General features: G+C 48.3%; 1 protein-coding gene across 6 annotated transcripts in view; it reads right to left on the bottom strand.

Moving 5' to 3' along the window:
* Positions 1–433: 433 nt before the first annotated feature.
* GRM7 (glutamate metabotropic receptor 7) overlaps positions 434–16,329 on the bottom strand; it is a 220,307-nt gene continuing 204,411 nt past the window's right edge. For 2 of the 6 annotated variants that reach the window (XM_027702626.1, XM_027702630.1), the window contains one exon: positions 10,873–12,738. Coding sequence is in view for 3 of the 6 variants with exons in the window: in XM_027702630.1 (XP_027558431.1) it covers positions 12,719–12,738 (20 nt within the window). In the remaining 3 variants the exon portion in view is untranslated. Of the gene's footprint in view, positions 1,536–10,872; positions 12,739–15,410; positions 15,718–16,329 lie in introns of those variants that run through there. The other 4 variants (XM_027702628.1, XM_027702625.1, XM_027702629.1 and 1 more) reach the window with 4 other exon arrangements.

Raw genomic sequence — 16,329 nt, 5'->3', positions numbered from 1 at the left:
CTCACCTCTTGCCTCCACTTTTCCCTTTCCCTCCCCAGCTCACCCAACCCTTGCCTGGCAGATTGGCTCTGATTAATTGCTCCCATAATTGTGTTCTGGTGTGCTACTGAACAGAACATCCTTCAAAGGCATCACAAACTTTGATGGCTGTCGACAGCTTTGGAGACATCAAACACTGACTGAAAGGTTGTTTCTGTGGGACTCAAACTTGGATTTTGGGGTTCTTAAAGATCCTAAACAGTGCCTTTTAAACACTTTTTCCTCCTGCAATCAGCTGTCAGCTCCCCCAAGACCTTTTCCGGACCTGCTTTCTGTGCACCTGTGTGTCAGGTTTTTGGATGTTCATCTGACAATGTCATGAAATAAAGGTTAGTCACAAGGGGGGAAGGGGGAGGGAACAACTGAAAAAATATATTTATTGGAGTAAATAAAAAAAAGTTAACCAAAATCCTTTATTGATACATTCTTGGATAATATCACAGGATCGAGAGAATGGAGAGGGAGGGAGGAGGTTGCGGCAAAGATTGGTTTCACTAAATTGGCACATAAGCAGCAAGATTAACGAAATTACTTATTACAAACAGTATAAAACATACATGCTTCTGTAAGTCCTTATCACACTGGTCAATCATGGTGGGGCATCAACAGAGAAAAACCTCAAGACATGTAAAAGCCATATTCTTTCCTCCAAATATCATAATCATTGAAATTATTGCAAAATAGTCATATACCTTAAAGAAAAGAACAAAATAGAACACAAATACAAATATCAAACATAAATTATTAACATGTACCATAAAATACATTACTGGCATGCATTCCAAAGATCAAGACCTCTACTAAAACTCAGCAAAAATCCTTCTGCTTCCTCTGCAGCCCATCGGAGGTGTGAAGGGGGGACTAACTTCGCCAGCACAGTTTTTGGTCTTTAAATTCTTTTTTGTTTGTTTGTTTAGTTAAAAAAAATAAGGTATATGGATTGCAGTGATACAAGAGTAGTCATACAAGTCATGTACACAGGTCTGAGCTCCTCAGTTGCCGGTTGGCTTGAGAAGTGCCGAGAGCACAGGGCCTGATGAAACTGTGCATCCGAAAAACAAACAGTGACCTCGGAACGACATGGATGGCGATATGCAAAAATCCTCACAAACTGTACAGAGAGTTCAAAAACTTGCAGTCTGGAAGTACATAGAAAGACAGAATTAGCCCCTTAAGAGTCCTTTGCGGCCGGCGCGGGGGCCGGTCCCCCCCGCGGCCTTGGCGGCTCCCGCGGCCGGAGCAGGCCCGAGGCCATGGCCGGAGCAGGCCCGAGGCCGGAGCAGGCCCGAGGCCCGGCCGATGGCCACGCCGGTGCAGCCGGAGCCCGGAGCGGGGCAGGAGTTCCGGGAGCAGCCGTCGGAGCCGGGGCTCCCCTCACGCCGTCCCGGGCGCCGCCGGGCCCTGCCGCCCCGCGCGGGGCAGGGAATCCTCACCCCGGAGAGCGGCCTAGATCACCAGGTTGTTATAACTGACGTACTTCTTTTTTGCAGCAGGGCCTGCAAGAGAAGTGGAGAAGGGTCAGGGTCCCTCGGAGGGGCCGGCGCTGCTCCCGCATCCCTGAACCCCTCCCGGACCAGCCCCAGCCCCCTGTGCAGCTCCAGCCGTTCCTACAAACCCCGTTACCACCGATGGAGTTTGTGAGGCTCCTGCAGTCTGGGTGACTTCACGGCTGAGGCACCGCAACTAGATCCTATTAAGATTTCCTTTTTCTAAAAACAGTGACGTTTTCTCCAACTTCTTAAATCTCCTGGGCTAAACGTGGCTTTTCTCATGGATAAAGCAATTCTGATTCAAGTTTTATGACTTCTGAGAATTTTTCAACATAGGAATGAAGGTACCACCTTCCCTAATTATGACCTTCAAATCCAATCTGTTTGCAAACAGAAGGAAATCAAAGCAGTCAGGAGAAGGAAGAACTTCGTGAGCTCTGCTACACGCTCCTGTCAGGAAAATCAGCAACTATTTGCAGCTGAACACAAAGCAAAATGTTCTGCAGTAGTATGGCAACACTGACAGATTCAGGACACGGAATCACAGAATATCCTGAGCTCGAGGGACCCACAAGGACCATCCAGTCCAAGCCCTAGCCCTGCCCAGGACACCCCAACAATCCCACCCTGTCCCTGAGAGTGTTGTCCAAACCCTCCTGGAGCTCTGGCAGCCCTGGGGCTGTGCCCACTGCCCTGGGGAGCCTGGGCAGTGCCAACCACCCTCTGCGGAAAAACCTTTTCCTGAGATCCCACCTGACCCTCCACAGAGATAAAAAAAATAGAGCCTGTATTTACAGTTACCACAGTTTGCTAAAACACTCAAGCCTAAATCCCACTGTCTTTGAGAGAATTTGGCATAACTTAACCATTTGCTGAACATTTTTGGGCTGCTAAACTGGGACAGACTGCACTCTCCTTTGGGTTATTTTTTTTAGAACAGTGTGTGTTTAATTGTAACTCTTTCTCAGGAAGATTTCAGAGATGCCATGGAAGGAGAGGCGAGAACAACAACTGAGTTTGCTCTGCAAAGCTGCTTTTCAAACTTGGTTTTGGGCATCCCAGGGCTCCTCTGAGCCCCTCTGCTAAACTAGATATTTTCCATGGTGTTCACTATCTTTTAGTGGCAAAGAAATGATTTTACTCCCAAGGCTGGCATGTAAGAATCTCTCATGTAACTCCAGCCCTTTGCAGTATTATCCTGAAACCCCAACTCAGCTGTTTTCTCATGCCCCAGACGAGTCAGAGCTGTCTGTTCAATCAAGGACTGAGTCTACAAAGTGCTGATCATCTTCAGTTCCCATTAACTTCTCTTGGACACGAAGGTGTCCAACATCTGCCAGGATAAAACTCATTATCCTCCAAGGCTACACTGCAAATATCCAATAAACTGTGGAACGCTATTAGATGCTGAAAAGGGGTAAAATGAGCCTGGGATAAAAAAATGTCATCATGGAACAGGTTGCACAGTAATTCCATGTATTATTTTGTGATATACTTCAGCTTAACCCATTACATGCTCCAATTTCAAATAGCAGCAGTTCCTGTGACAGAGGTTTGGATGCTCTCCACTGCTGGTTCCTATCATGTCACTCCTTTGCTGTTTCCCGGGATGTTACTCAGCCTTTCAGCAAACCTGATCTTTGTGCTGATGAGTTTTCTCACCAATGCAGCCCCAGTAGCTCAGCTCTCATTTCCAATAGGACAGTGAACCACCGGTGCCAGAGGGATTGAGCCAAGAAATGCTGTGGATAATGTGCCCCTGTGGGCTCTCCGTGGAGAGGTGGGCTCTGAGCTCAGACAGTGATGCCATGGCTGGCACGGCTCTGCTTCACCAGAATGGTGCAGCTGACAGAAGCATCATCCATAATTCAGACTAAATGATCAATAAAAGCTCCATGGTTATTTTAGGAGAGGAAAGACAATCTTCCTTGGCCTTAAAGGCTGTTAGGCCAGAGGAGATCATGTCTCCTGATGGCTGTTGGTGCATTTCACTGCTCTGCTCCTGCACTAACTCTGCAGGAACCTGGAGCTCAGCCCATGTACAACTCCAGACACACTCCAGTCTTGAAGACTTCAGGAGAGAGACAGTCTACTTTGATAACAAATCTCTACTGAGTCGCAGCTCATCATTATCATTGGCAATTAGCACCAGGTATGGATTTGATTTTCCTCAAAGAAATTAATTTGCATGAAAATAGGGGAGGCTAATGAAACATCAGCGTTACCAGGTGTTTTAATCCAGGAGACACGAGCATTCCCTGTTCTTCAAACGGGAACAGATACACATCTCCCACACATCTCCCACGCTCTGTTGCTGTTCCTGTTAATGGGTGACGGCTTCCCAACAGTGAACACACATTGTCCTCTTGCAAACAACATATACATGTTAATTAATATACATATAATTATGTCAGCCTCAGCTGGCCATTGACTTGGACACGCTGGTAGAGAGCCAAGAGTTGCACATGCAGAATCTGCAGTGCTGGACCATTCCCTCTGTCCAGAGAGACACAGGCCAGCTGCATCCAGCCCCCCTTTCCCGAGCCTGATACAAAGGAACACACAAATGTGGGATGAATGGGGACTGACAGCTATTTCTGAGTACAGAATACCACGTGGGAAGGAAACATCCTGGATCCTGCCTGTTTGCAAATAAATGTGCTGGAGGTATTTGACCGTGTAACTTGTTTGGAAAAAGAACGGGGACCTTTCTAAAGAGCCTCAGACCCTAAAAAGAGGCTTCCCATCACCCCTTCTCTGCTAATTTTCTGCTAATTAGCGGTGAAGAGTGACAATGTTAATAGGAGAAGGAATCAGTATGAGGGATACCCAGAGGATACAGTCTCCTACACAGTCAGGGCCATTGCACAACCTCCAGTTCAGTCCAGCCACAGGTGACCACAGAGAAGCACAGAATCACTGGGGTTGGAAAAACCCTCCGAGACCATCGAGTGCAACCTTCAGCTGACACCACCATGACCAATAAGCCACAGCACTGAGTGCCACATCTGCTTGTTTTTTGAACACTTCCAGGGATGGTGACTACACCATCTGTTCACTTATTCAGTGAAGGAATTTTTCCTAATATCCAACCTGAATCTCCCCTACTGCAGCTTGAAGAAGTTTCCCCTTGTTCTATCACCGGGTTGCCTGGAAGAAAAGCCTGACCCCCATCCTACCACGTCCTCCTGTCAGGGAGTTGTAGAGAGCAATAAGGTCCCCCCAGAGCCTCCTTTTCTCCAGGCTGAGCCCCCCCAGCTCCCTCAGCTGCTCCTCACAGGATTTATCATCACGCACCCCCATAGGGCAGAGCACAGTACAGGATGCTCCAGCTCCCATTATGGTTTTGCTTTTACTGGGCTTGGAAAGAAAATTCTTTTGTCCTGACAGAGGCATAAAGAGGCCCCTTGATCACCAAAACCCCAGACACCTCCCAGCACAGCTTTACTTTAGGATGTGACTGTGTTCAAGAGCCTGAACCCCCCGTGAGCTCTGAGTTGTCCTCTCAGTTCCATGCTGTCCCTTTCCCCACTCTCCGTAAGTGGATCCCACCCTCCTGCCTTGCAACCATCCATGTGAAGACACCTACAGCTTGCAGCAACACCACCCCAATGAAAACAACCTGCACAGCTGCACATGGAAAGCAAACAATGCTTCCTTAAAGCACAATCATTAATTAAACCCCTTTTCTTTTCAGCAGTGGGGGGCAGTGAGAGCCCACACCCATCCCCTTCCAGAAGAGAGCAACAGGATTGGAAATAGCTGCATCTCCGTGCCATGACAACATATTAAAAACAAATACTCAGAAGCAAAAAGCCTCTTTGGATGTATAAGTTTCATCACTTGACTGGTTTTCATTATCTTGAGCACAGGCCACAAAGAAAGGAGCTGCCACAGCATCCCAGAGCAAGGCAGAGTTGTCAATACTGACTCAGAGTGAGATTTAATCACTTGCACTTCAATTTTATGCACATTTGTAACCTCTTCCATGCTTAAAGAGAAAAGATTTACAGTGCAAGAAATGAATTTTATTGCAGCCCCCAGGCATCTCAGGCTATCAAACGTATGAAACATCATCTCAGCATTCCCTGCTCTGAGCAGGAAGGGACATCATGATGGCTCTGAGCCTGGAACTCCTGCTCTGATTCCCTCTGCAGTCACTGTGGCAGATAATTCTTACCTTCTCTCTTTCTTAATTCTGGCTTAGAAACCCATATCATTCGTGCCAGGCAGAGCAGAGGCTGATTATTAAATCCTACTTCTAGTCCATCTCAAAGCGAAATGGGTGAACATGGCTCCTCCTCCATCTCTGCCAGAAAGACAGAGCTGTCCCCATGCTCTGCTGCCTTTAAATTGGGGAATTTAGATGAGAAAGAGATGAAAGCAACAGGCCTAAATGATTCTACATGCTTGCCCAAACCCCAACAAATGGAATGAAGCTTGGAGAAAATAATTTTAAATTTGGTATCTAAATGTAAATGGATTGTTCTATCACATTTTGACATCTCCCTGTTGTCCTGCCATGGTGTACTGGCACCTTATCTGGTCTCTAAGTGCCTGCAGTTGCACAAGCCCATTTCCCCCCTGTGTGGGGGGGGTCCTTGCAGCCTGAACCACGTGGCTTTTATGCAGATGAGCACATGGAACCTCATGTTTTAATAATGGCATGTGAATATATTAAATTACAAATATAATATTAGTGGAAGTGTGTTCCTCCCAATTGCTTCACAGCCTCCTCTTCTCCTCAGTGACACCATCCCCAGCTGTCAGATCTGTCACTCTCTAGAGCAGTGACAGTCAGTGCCTGGGTGCTGAGGACAGCCAGGAATAGTGGTGACATTCCAGGCGTGGGGAGGTTCATCAGCAGGTCACAAACAGCAACAGGGCAGGAGAAAGTGCTCAAGGGACTCTTTGTGTTTCCTGATCACTAATTTATCCAGTACAACTGGTGTGATGGCAGCCTGGTGCTGAGCTGGACAGTCTGTCGTGTCTGTGGTTTGATGTGTCTGTTGGACACGGCCCTCTGGATTCTCCAGTGGCATAGCTGCATGGATTGTCCTTAGGAATCACTGGAAATCCCAAAGCTGGCCAAGACCATCACAACCCAGGTGGGGCCATACAGGCACATTTTCCCTGGTGCAGGGACATAATACAGTGCCTATGGTCAGAAATCTAACCAGCTGCCACTAAAATGCCAAATGCTGCAGGAGGCAAAGCCAAAGCAGCCTCCCCCCCGTGTGCACAGGTGCTGACTGGGGAGACAAGGCCAGGTTTCCTGTTGGCTCCACTCAGCTAACGTAGGCAGGGTGGCTGGAGCCAGATCTCCAGCCTGGCTGTCCCCTCCCAGCCCCAAATGCCACTCAGGTGTCTCTGCTCCCAGCCTGCAGAGCACTGATAAGATCCATAAGCTGCTGCTCCAGAGGGGAATCAGGAGGTGACACCAGTGGCCAGAGGTCAGCAGTGAGTGATTAGTGCCAAGAGAGCCCCAGGAGAGGAGAGCCAAAGCAACCTGCTTTACACAGCCCCGACAGCCTGGATCCACCTGGCTCCCCTCGGGGGCCTTCAGAATGCAATTCATAACAAAAGTATTGCTTCAGATCGTTAGAATAAAGATGTTTATGCATATGCATGCAAATGCCCTGCTCAGAGCAGGGCTGGGCACGTGCTGCAGGTGTATTTCTGTCTAAAGAGCACTCACTGTCCATCACTTCACACTCGTATTTCATCCGGGGCTCATTTTACCTTTAGGGCTTCCTTATTATTCTCCCTTTTAGCCACGGCTGTTTACCCTCCTGTCACACAGCCCTGAGCACAGCCAGCCTGCAGAGCTGCTGCAGGAGTGCCACAGCTCCTGGATGAGCCTTCCACACAGGGCATTGGCACCACTCGTGCAGAGCAGCGCCGGGGCCAACACAGCTCTTACAAATATTCAATATCCTGGGCTCTTTTAATGAGGATTCCTTTGAAGTTCCCACAGGGATTTAATAGGAAGGAAGAGTCTGACCTTGCCAGTTCCCCAGGGCACATGGGGATTTGCAGTAGGTTTTTCTTTTAAAAGTCTGTTTTAGCTTATAGAGCTTTCAAGTAGTAGCAGCTCTCGGGGTGTGTGTTTTTAACTGCTCACTTTTGTTACGATGCACTTTCTGTGAGAACAGGGAATGTATCCAACAGAAAGAATAATAAAGGCAGTTCTTGGGTGAGATAATGGCATAATGATAGAATCAGTTCAGGTCAAAGTGGCAACAACATGACCCTCTTAAAGCCTAAGACAGCGTGGGAGGGTTGAGTTCATACAGTAAGTGTTTGCTTTGGCGTCTTGCAAACATGTTGGATTGAGCCCAATCTGCTGGTGAACTTTTATATCCATAGGGATGAAGGAACTCTAAGCTCAGGCAAGGCAGGGAGAGCAATTCTATTAAACACTTGCTTGCACTGCAGTACAAAGCCAGACAATTCTGACCTTGTTTCAAGCAGAATGATACCCGGTCATTCCAGTGAAACAGGCTTTCCCAGGGAATCCCAGGAAGGATTGGAGCTTATCACACCCCTCACCCTAAAGCCACAGAATGATGTAAAGGTCATTCTGCACAGTCTGTGTGCATGTGGCAGCTTTTTGGAAAGAGGAAAGAAGAATGAAGGGACTATTTGAAAGTTGGGCGTGTTTCCATCTCATGTTCCAGATAAATAACGGACTCGAGCTCGTGCACGGAGCTCAGAGCCACAGGGCTCTGGCACAGGGGAACACAGCTGTGTGTGTGCTGGGAAGCTTTTCCTGATGGCATGGGATAACCAACACACTGCCCTGACTCTGCTCCCTGGAGAGCAAACTCAAGCTGTCTACAAAGACAAGTAAGGGAAAATCCTACAGAATGTAGCACAAAACACACACTTGCTGTTTTCAGGACAGTGCAGTGGTGAACTCCCAGTTCAACTCCAGCTCTCCAGACAGGCATGGAATTGCAATCCACTGAAATCCCACTCCTGCTCCAGTCAAGGGCAAAGCACCTCCCAGTTTCAGCACAACCAGCATTGCTCACCCTAGAAATTTACAGTACAGTATAAAATAATGTGGGAAGTTATTGGTTCCTCACAACACTTGTATAGCATTGTCCCCCTTGGACACAGGGAGTGCTTCAGGTCTCTCTGGTTTTCCACCACTCTGCTGGAAGCATCCACGTGCCCCCACAGCCCCTCTCCCTGCCAACACCCCCCAGTGCTGGGATCCCAGGGGCAGGGTCCTTTCCTGGGCAAAACACATCCCTGAGGAAAGTTACCAAAATTCAGGGTTCTCTGGCAGGAGACAGGACCATGGTAAGGGCAAAACTCAGTGAGGAAACTCAGTGAGGAAATCTGCTCCTCTGAAAAATATTACAAAGCTGTGCACCTGTATTACTTCTAGAACCAGGGCTATGGGATGTCCTGGGATATCCCCCAGCACTGGGCTGTGATCTGTATTCCCTGTTTTCACTGGCGGGAGGTGGCACTCACCATTTCTAACAGATTTCCCAGGGACAGGGACAGTCCTCTGTACACAAACAAAGCACATCATTTATCTCTCTGCCTCGGAGCTGCTCATGCCAATACCTCTGTCAGCCTCAATAAACTCCCTTTGTTAAGCTGGAGGGATGATCCCATGCCTGTGGTGACAGACACTGCTCCCAGGGCTGTGCTGAGGGATCAGCTCTGCCTCCCACCCCTGGGCTTTGCAGGAGTTATCAAGGTGGGCACCTGCAGAGATCAATCCAGAGTCCTTCCTCTGAACTCTCCCGTCTGAGCCATTAAAATAAAATGTGACTTTGAGTCACAGAGCAGAGCCAGACTGTTTATGGCCTGAAAAATCATCAGGGTTTTGCCAGACAGAGAATATGAGATTGAGATTTGGAGTCAGGAAATAAGATTGTAACAGAGGATTAGTTGTACCCTTCCAAATAAAAGCTAAAATCAACAAAGTAGGTACTGCTGAAGAACATCAATCTCGAACGTGTTTGGCTGCATCTTCCCCAATCTCCTCCTTGTCTGTTTGCAGATAAAAACCTCTGTGTCAGGTGAAGCTTGAAAGTATCACCGAGAGTGGGATCAGAGGATGAACAGCAAGAAGGCTTTATCAACACTTCCAGCAGTGAAAGATTGCAGAGAGGCTTCAGGAAGAGCTGTGTTTGTGCTCTGAGATGTGGTCAGGCCATAGGGACAGAAATCCTGGTCCGAGTGCAGCAGAACATGAGGATGGAACTGGTTCCCAGAGGACAAGCAGAGTCACTGTACAACCCTCACCCCAATCCCATCCCCAGTGCCTCACCTGCACCAGCCTCACAGGCAGCTGGAGAAGTGCACAGGATCTTAGGAAATGTGGTTCCAAATCTGTCTGAGATTATGGCAGGGAAGAAACAAACCCAACTCCTGTTCCTTAATTGGAGCCGACGGTACAGAAAACCCACTAATCCAAACTACCTTTTTAATGTTTCTGTTTGAGTGCTGTGGACCGGAAAGATAGCAAAGAGAAGCAAATTATTTTCACCTGATTAAAACCAAGTAATTAACAGCACTTTGGTTATCTCACCTGGAAAGCCTGGCTCTGGGAGAGCTGTTAGAGCCATGTGTGAAAACAGTTTGCAGGAAACATAATTAAAATTATGACCTGAGTGATGGGCTAAAATGTCCCAAAGGAGTCCTGGAGTCAGAGCTGTAAGGAAACAATTCACCTCTGGCTCCTGACTGTGCTCCAGAGTGTCCCCACTGCCTTGTCCCAGCCCCAGGGCACAGCTGGGAGCTCTACAGCCCCCCTTCCCCTCCCAGCATGGCCCTGACACTTCCCAGGACCTCTCTCCATCATTTATTTCTCCTGCCATCCTGTGATGTGTTACCCCCTTCTCTCCAGCTACTGAGGACCAACACAACCCCCCCCCACCAAATCCATTCCCAAACAGCACCTTTTGGTGGCCAGTCCCTATCCCAGCAACACCCCAGCTCTTCTCCATGCAAATCCCAGTGTTTTGACCCAAGCAGATATCCAAGTAAATCATAGAATCACAAAATGGTTTGGCTTAGAATGGACCTTAAAGCCCATCCCATTCCACCCCTGCCATGGGCAGGGACACCTTCCACCAGCCCAGGTTGCTCCAAGCCTTGTTCCAACCTGGCCTTGGACACTTCCAGGGATGGGGCAACCACAGCTGCTCTGGGCAACCTGTACCAGGGCCCTTCCACCCTCACACCCAAGAATTCCCTCCCAATATCCCATCTAACCCTACTCTCTGCCAGTGTGAAGCCATTGCCCCCCTTTTCCTGACACTCCAGGCCCTTGTCCAAAGTCTCTCTCCCTCTTGTAGCCCCTTCAGGTCCTGGAAGGCCACAATTAGGTCACCCTGAAGCCTCCTCTCCTCCAAGCTGAACAGTCCCAATTCTCCCAGCCTTTCCATGGTTATACAGCAATCAGACAAGTCATAATTTTCTTACTCACACCCAGGAACTCCCCTCCCTTCCTGCCAGCTGGCCTGCTCCAACTCCTTGGCAGAGTTGCTGGTAACAAACATCCTAACAGGAAAATCAAGAATGTTCATGAGGTGCAAAGAGACTAAATTCCCTGGAAAATGTATTCCTGGAGTATGATTCTGTTACACAGTGTCTAACAAAATTACACTCTGAGCTGCACTGTTTAACAGCCCAATTTTGCTGCAATCAACATTTAATTTTTTAGCAGAAAGTCTTGATTTCAAATACCCTGGAAATGTTTAACAGCTGATATTAATAAGAGCCCAGATTTAATGCAGGGCTCTTTATCCCAGGGACATGATAAGCATCGTGACAAATGCTGTAACTATGGCAACTGTATCTTTTTATTTCTTTTTCCACTGAACAGCAAGAACACACATCTCACTGGATGCAGTGCCAGGCTCTGCTCCCAGGTAAGACCCAGAGCTCTGAGTCACAGAGGAGTAACTCAGCCAAACCCCAGGATGCCTTTCTTCCCTATTATGTGTCTCCATTGTGTTCCATGGGCAGTTACATGTATTTAACCTAATTCCCTTCCCTTTTTGTTTTGCTCTATGGCAAAAAAATACCCCCCTCCCTTTATTCCTTGCCATCAGGCAGTTCAAAACAAACAATCTCACCCCAAAGTCAAAACACCTCTTTTCATGACCAAAAGGATGCTCTCCTCTAATGTATCCCATACATCGCTGGGACATGCCCACATTTCCTTCCCTGAAGCCAGTAAAGAGAAACAAACACCCTGTGATGTTTTCCAGAGAGTTTGGGCGTGAAAGCAGTGCCTGTGAGAGAGAAACACCGAGAAAACTCAATTTCTGATGTGCCACTGCTTTGATTTGCTGCTGCTTCCTGGCCCCCAAAACCCAAACAGACCCGGGCCCCTGCTGCACAAATATATTCTCTGTTTGCTCTCCGTGTCAACAGGAAACATTCTGCCTCCTTTCCAGGGTGATTTCTGTCAGTAGCAGAGCAGTGCTGGGCTGTGCCTCAGCCCCTGAGCTCCCACTCCCCCAGTCCATCAGTGCTGCACCACCATCTCCCACAGCTTTGTTTGCCACGAGGTGACAAAATACATCAAAGTTTGGGTAGAATCCCCAAAGGCACCCAAGGAGGCAGGAGCAGCCCTGTGCAGGCTGTGACACAAACACAACCCCTCGGCCAGAGGCTGGAGCCATCGGGGGATGTGCCAGTGGCAATAACAATGGAAAGAATTCCCATCCCAAAAGCTGCCAGATACAAGTCCTGCTCCCTGGTGCCTGGGTCGGGGAGAAAGGAAACAGGACTCCAAATCCTGCAGTGTCCTAGGCTGGGGAAATCCCAGGGACTGCAGTGGAATCGAGGTGAGAATGTCAAGTTCCATTTCCCAATTCCACAACTCTTCCCTGCTCCCATCCCCGACCCCGGGCAGGGTGTGGGTGCCCAGGAGGGCACAGTGGGGACTGGGAGGGAACAGCACCAGCCCAGCCCTGGCACGGTGACATTTGCCCTGCCTGGGAGCAAGGGAGTCATTAGAAATAGATGGAAGAGAAGAGAGCCAAAAGTCTTGTCTTTTTCCTGATATTACAATTTATAAATTTGACAGAGTCTCCCTGAGAGGATGTAAGGACTGATAAATTAATCAACGGGAGAACTCAGAGCTCCTGACACTTTACGTGGTAAAAAAGCAAGAGAGGGACTGGGCCATGAGGTCTAACTATATCTGCTCACTCTTCCTCCAAATTTCCTAGGGAAAAAAGATCACATAAGAAGACAAACAGAAAAAATGGAATGAAATACGAATACTTATACACTAATTAATACTCAATTGTTCCTCACAGACATCTATCTACTACCCAGCTTTTAATATCCAAAGCACTTCTAGCCATGAATAATGTGTTTTTATTCAGACATCAAATTCAAAGGTGATGGTTTAAGTGCCCTAAGAATTTTAATTTTTAAAAAAGGAAACAGTCTGACACTTCCCTGCATATTTACAAGTCTTGTGTCATGTAAGTCATGAAAGGTGTGAGACAGTCTGCAAATAATTAATATGGGAGCGTGCAATTATGGGAATGTACGAAAGTGCACCATCCAAAGTAGTTATTTTTAGATGTAGAAAAGAAAGTACCGTGATCCCCAAATGTTCAGACAGGAGGGAATGTTCTATCCAAGGCCTGGAGCCCCTCTGCTCTGGAGCCAGGCTGGGAGAGCTGGAGGGGTTCCCCTGGAGAAGAGAAGGCTCCAGGGAGAGCTGAGAGCCCCTTCCAGGGCCTAAAGGGGCTCCAGGAGAGCTGGAGAGGGACTGGGAACAAGGGATGGAGGGACAGGACACAGGGAATGGCTTCCCACTGCCAGAGGGCAGGGATAGGTGGGATATTGGGAAGGAATTGTTCCCTGGGAGGGTGGTGAGGCCCTGGCACAGGTTGCCCAGAGAAGCTGTGGCTGCCCCATCCCTGGAAGCGTCCAAGGCCAGGATGTATCTCCAGGCAATACTTTTAAAATAAGCATATCACTGTTAGAGGAATTTATGATGTTTAGTTTTCCAGTCAGCCATTCCAGAATCAAAATAGACGCCGTGAAGAGCTGTCAAAGCCAATTTTGACTGCAAATTCTCATTTCTTAGCAGCCTCCACTGAACAGAAAATCCCTCAAGTGAGGTTAAACACGGAGCACTTTTTTGGGATGAAATGGGCCAGATTTAAAACGAAAATGACGCTTCAATCCAGCAAATAATTATTCTCCACCACCCACCCGAGGGCCTGATGAGCTACAGAGCATCACAGACCCACAGCCTTCAAAGAGCTGCCCTTCCCTAGGGACCCCATTGCTGGGGGTTGGGGGGCTCCGTGGGCCCTGAGCTCCCAGGGAAGAAGGACAGGCATGGAAAATCCTTGGCACCTGTGGGTACCTCTGTTTACCTCTTCCAGCGTAAGCCCAGGATCAGTTTGAAACCACATCATGACTCATATCACAACAGCTTCATTCCAGAGCAATCTCAGTAATTGCATTTATATTCTAGGGGAGATATGACCAAGACACACGATGACTCCCCAGGTGTGGGGCTGCACATCCCTCACAGACTGTCTGAGCTCTTGGCAATCACCAGGGACACTCCTCTGCATGCTGATCCAGCCAAGAAGGACTTGGGAAGCAACCAGAAAGCCTCTGGAAGCAGCACACTGTGCCCAGCCCCGGGAGGGGAGGTCCTGCCCAGCCCAGCCTCCCTGGCTCCTGCTGTGACTGGGATTGTGAAGCAGCCCCAGTGGTGTCAGTGCCCAGCTGGGTCTGAGAGCAAACCCAGAGCTCACACACAGCTCCAGGGATTGGCCTTTCCAAAGGAATTCAGTAAGGATTGGAGATGCACTCACTGCCCAAAGCAGTGCACAGGGCCAGCCTGGGGACACCAAGAGGAATTCCAGAGGAATGCAGAGGGCAAGGTCAGGACAGGTTCCCACTGAGCTGCTCCTCCCTGCCCTCACCCCTGAGAGCCCCGTGCCCAGCACAGCGAGGGGGAACCTCGTGCTGCCCGGAGATCTGGGAAGGGAGGGAGAACAGAGCCCTGCTCTGGGAGGCTCCAAAGCCCAAGGGACTGATCCAGGTCTTTCAGATATCACAAGTACTTCAGTCACTGGACTGCCTTTTCCTCCTGCCCTGGATCAGAAGTGCTGCAGGCATTGCTGCAGTGCCAGCTGGGGCTCTCCAGAACATCGACTTTCCCTGCCTTGTGCAGTGATGGACAAGACACCTTGACCCAGCTACCACACAGAGCTTTTCAAGCCTTGTATTTTCATCAGTCTCTCCAGCAGAGAAGTCCTGTTTGTCACTCCCAGGAAGCAATTTAAAGCATTATAAACACATCTCTCTGTGCATCACAAGCAGAAATTGATACAGTCACGTCAGGGCTCAGCTCTGTGTCCATACCTACCACAAATAAGTTACCAGCAAAAACAAGTGTCAATTTACGACCAAGTTGATGTTTTCTTGCTATCCCTGCTTTGTTTTTAATACAATGTATTGTTTCCTGCTGGTTTTTGTTTTGTATTCCTGGAAGAACAAATCAAAGCAGCAAGCAGAGCTGCAGCAGCCAGAGCTCCAGCTGCCAGCCCAGCTGGAGCAGGAACGCTTTGGGGAGGGATGGGGAACAGAGCCTGGTGCAGAGGAGCTCTGGCAGGACCAGTGCAAGCCCAAACCATCCCTGACCATAGCATTTTCACAGCTTTTCTGAACCAAATTTTAAAATCTGCTCAAAGAGTCTGAATGGCCAATTTGCTTTTTCTAGGACTTGGATGACAACGTTACTCGTGTGCCTTTGCAGACAGCAATGCCTCATATTATTTCCACTATTACATGGAGAAAATTAACGTTAGAAATCCATGTGAGCTCCTAATTATTTTATTTTCAAATGCCTTTTTTTTTCAGTTTTTTGTTAAAAAATGATTTCTCCAGAGATTTAAGGCGTCTCCTATCTCTCTCCTTCTCATCTCTTTCCTCTAACAATTTCATCTTCACACGGCTGCCCTTTCCTCTTTCCCATTTCATTTGCAATAACACTTTGAGTGGCCCCTTCTCCTCCTTGACTGCTTTGTTCCATTTCCCTCCAGCCCAGCCATCATCACCCTTCCTGACTCTGGCCCTCGGATGCTCCAGGTCATCCCGATGTTCATGAAGAGCTTCACACCTCAAATCAGCCTTTCTGCCTGAGCTGGGAGTTGACATAATGGCCCTGCTTCAAATACAATAAAACCAATTTGAACACTCTGTAAGGACTAAATTGAAACTGGAGCTGGGGCAATTTACACCACCAGAGATATTAGGAATCTTTTTTCCTGTGACTCAGAGACTCAATTCAAGCAACATTCCTACCTTTGCTGATATAAGTTCTCATCTATGAGGGATCAGTGAAACATTCTGAAGGCTGAATAGTCATTTCTTCAAGCCCTCAGTGCAACAGCACCACAGTAACCAGGTCAGCACCTTCCATACCTGGGCTAAGCCCAAAGGAGTGGGCAAAGCCCCAAAGAGAGGGACAAACCCCCTGAGTGCACACAGAATTGTGAGAAATATCTATTAATGGTTGTTAGTAATTTCTCCCCAATATCAAAGGCTTTCTCGTTCCTCTAATTGCCCTGGAGCAGCAGGAATTCCTGGCTGATGCAGTCACAAGTACCAAGTGAGCTCACACATCACCACGGGGGCAGCCACAACACCCAGGAAAAGCCAGTCCTCAAAAATTGTTCACTCGTAGTTCCACAGCAGCGAGTGGTCACTGGGCTCTCCCATGGGGAAAAGAAGGGTTTGCAAACTTTTTTGGAGCCATTTTTAATTTTAGAGTAAA

Source organism: Neopelma chrysocephalum, unplaced genomic scaffold, assembly GCF_003984885.1.
Source record: "Neopelma chrysocephalum unplaced genomic scaffold, ASM398488v2 Primary Assembly neopelma1_189, whole genome shotgun sequence".
In the NCBI taxonomy this organism is placed as follows: Eukaryota; Metazoa; Chordata; class Aves; order Passeriformes; family Pipridae; genus Neopelma; species Neopelma chrysocephalum.
Note: the sequence above shows the minus strand (reverse complement) of the source record. Positions and strands in the feature narration are given on the sequence as shown.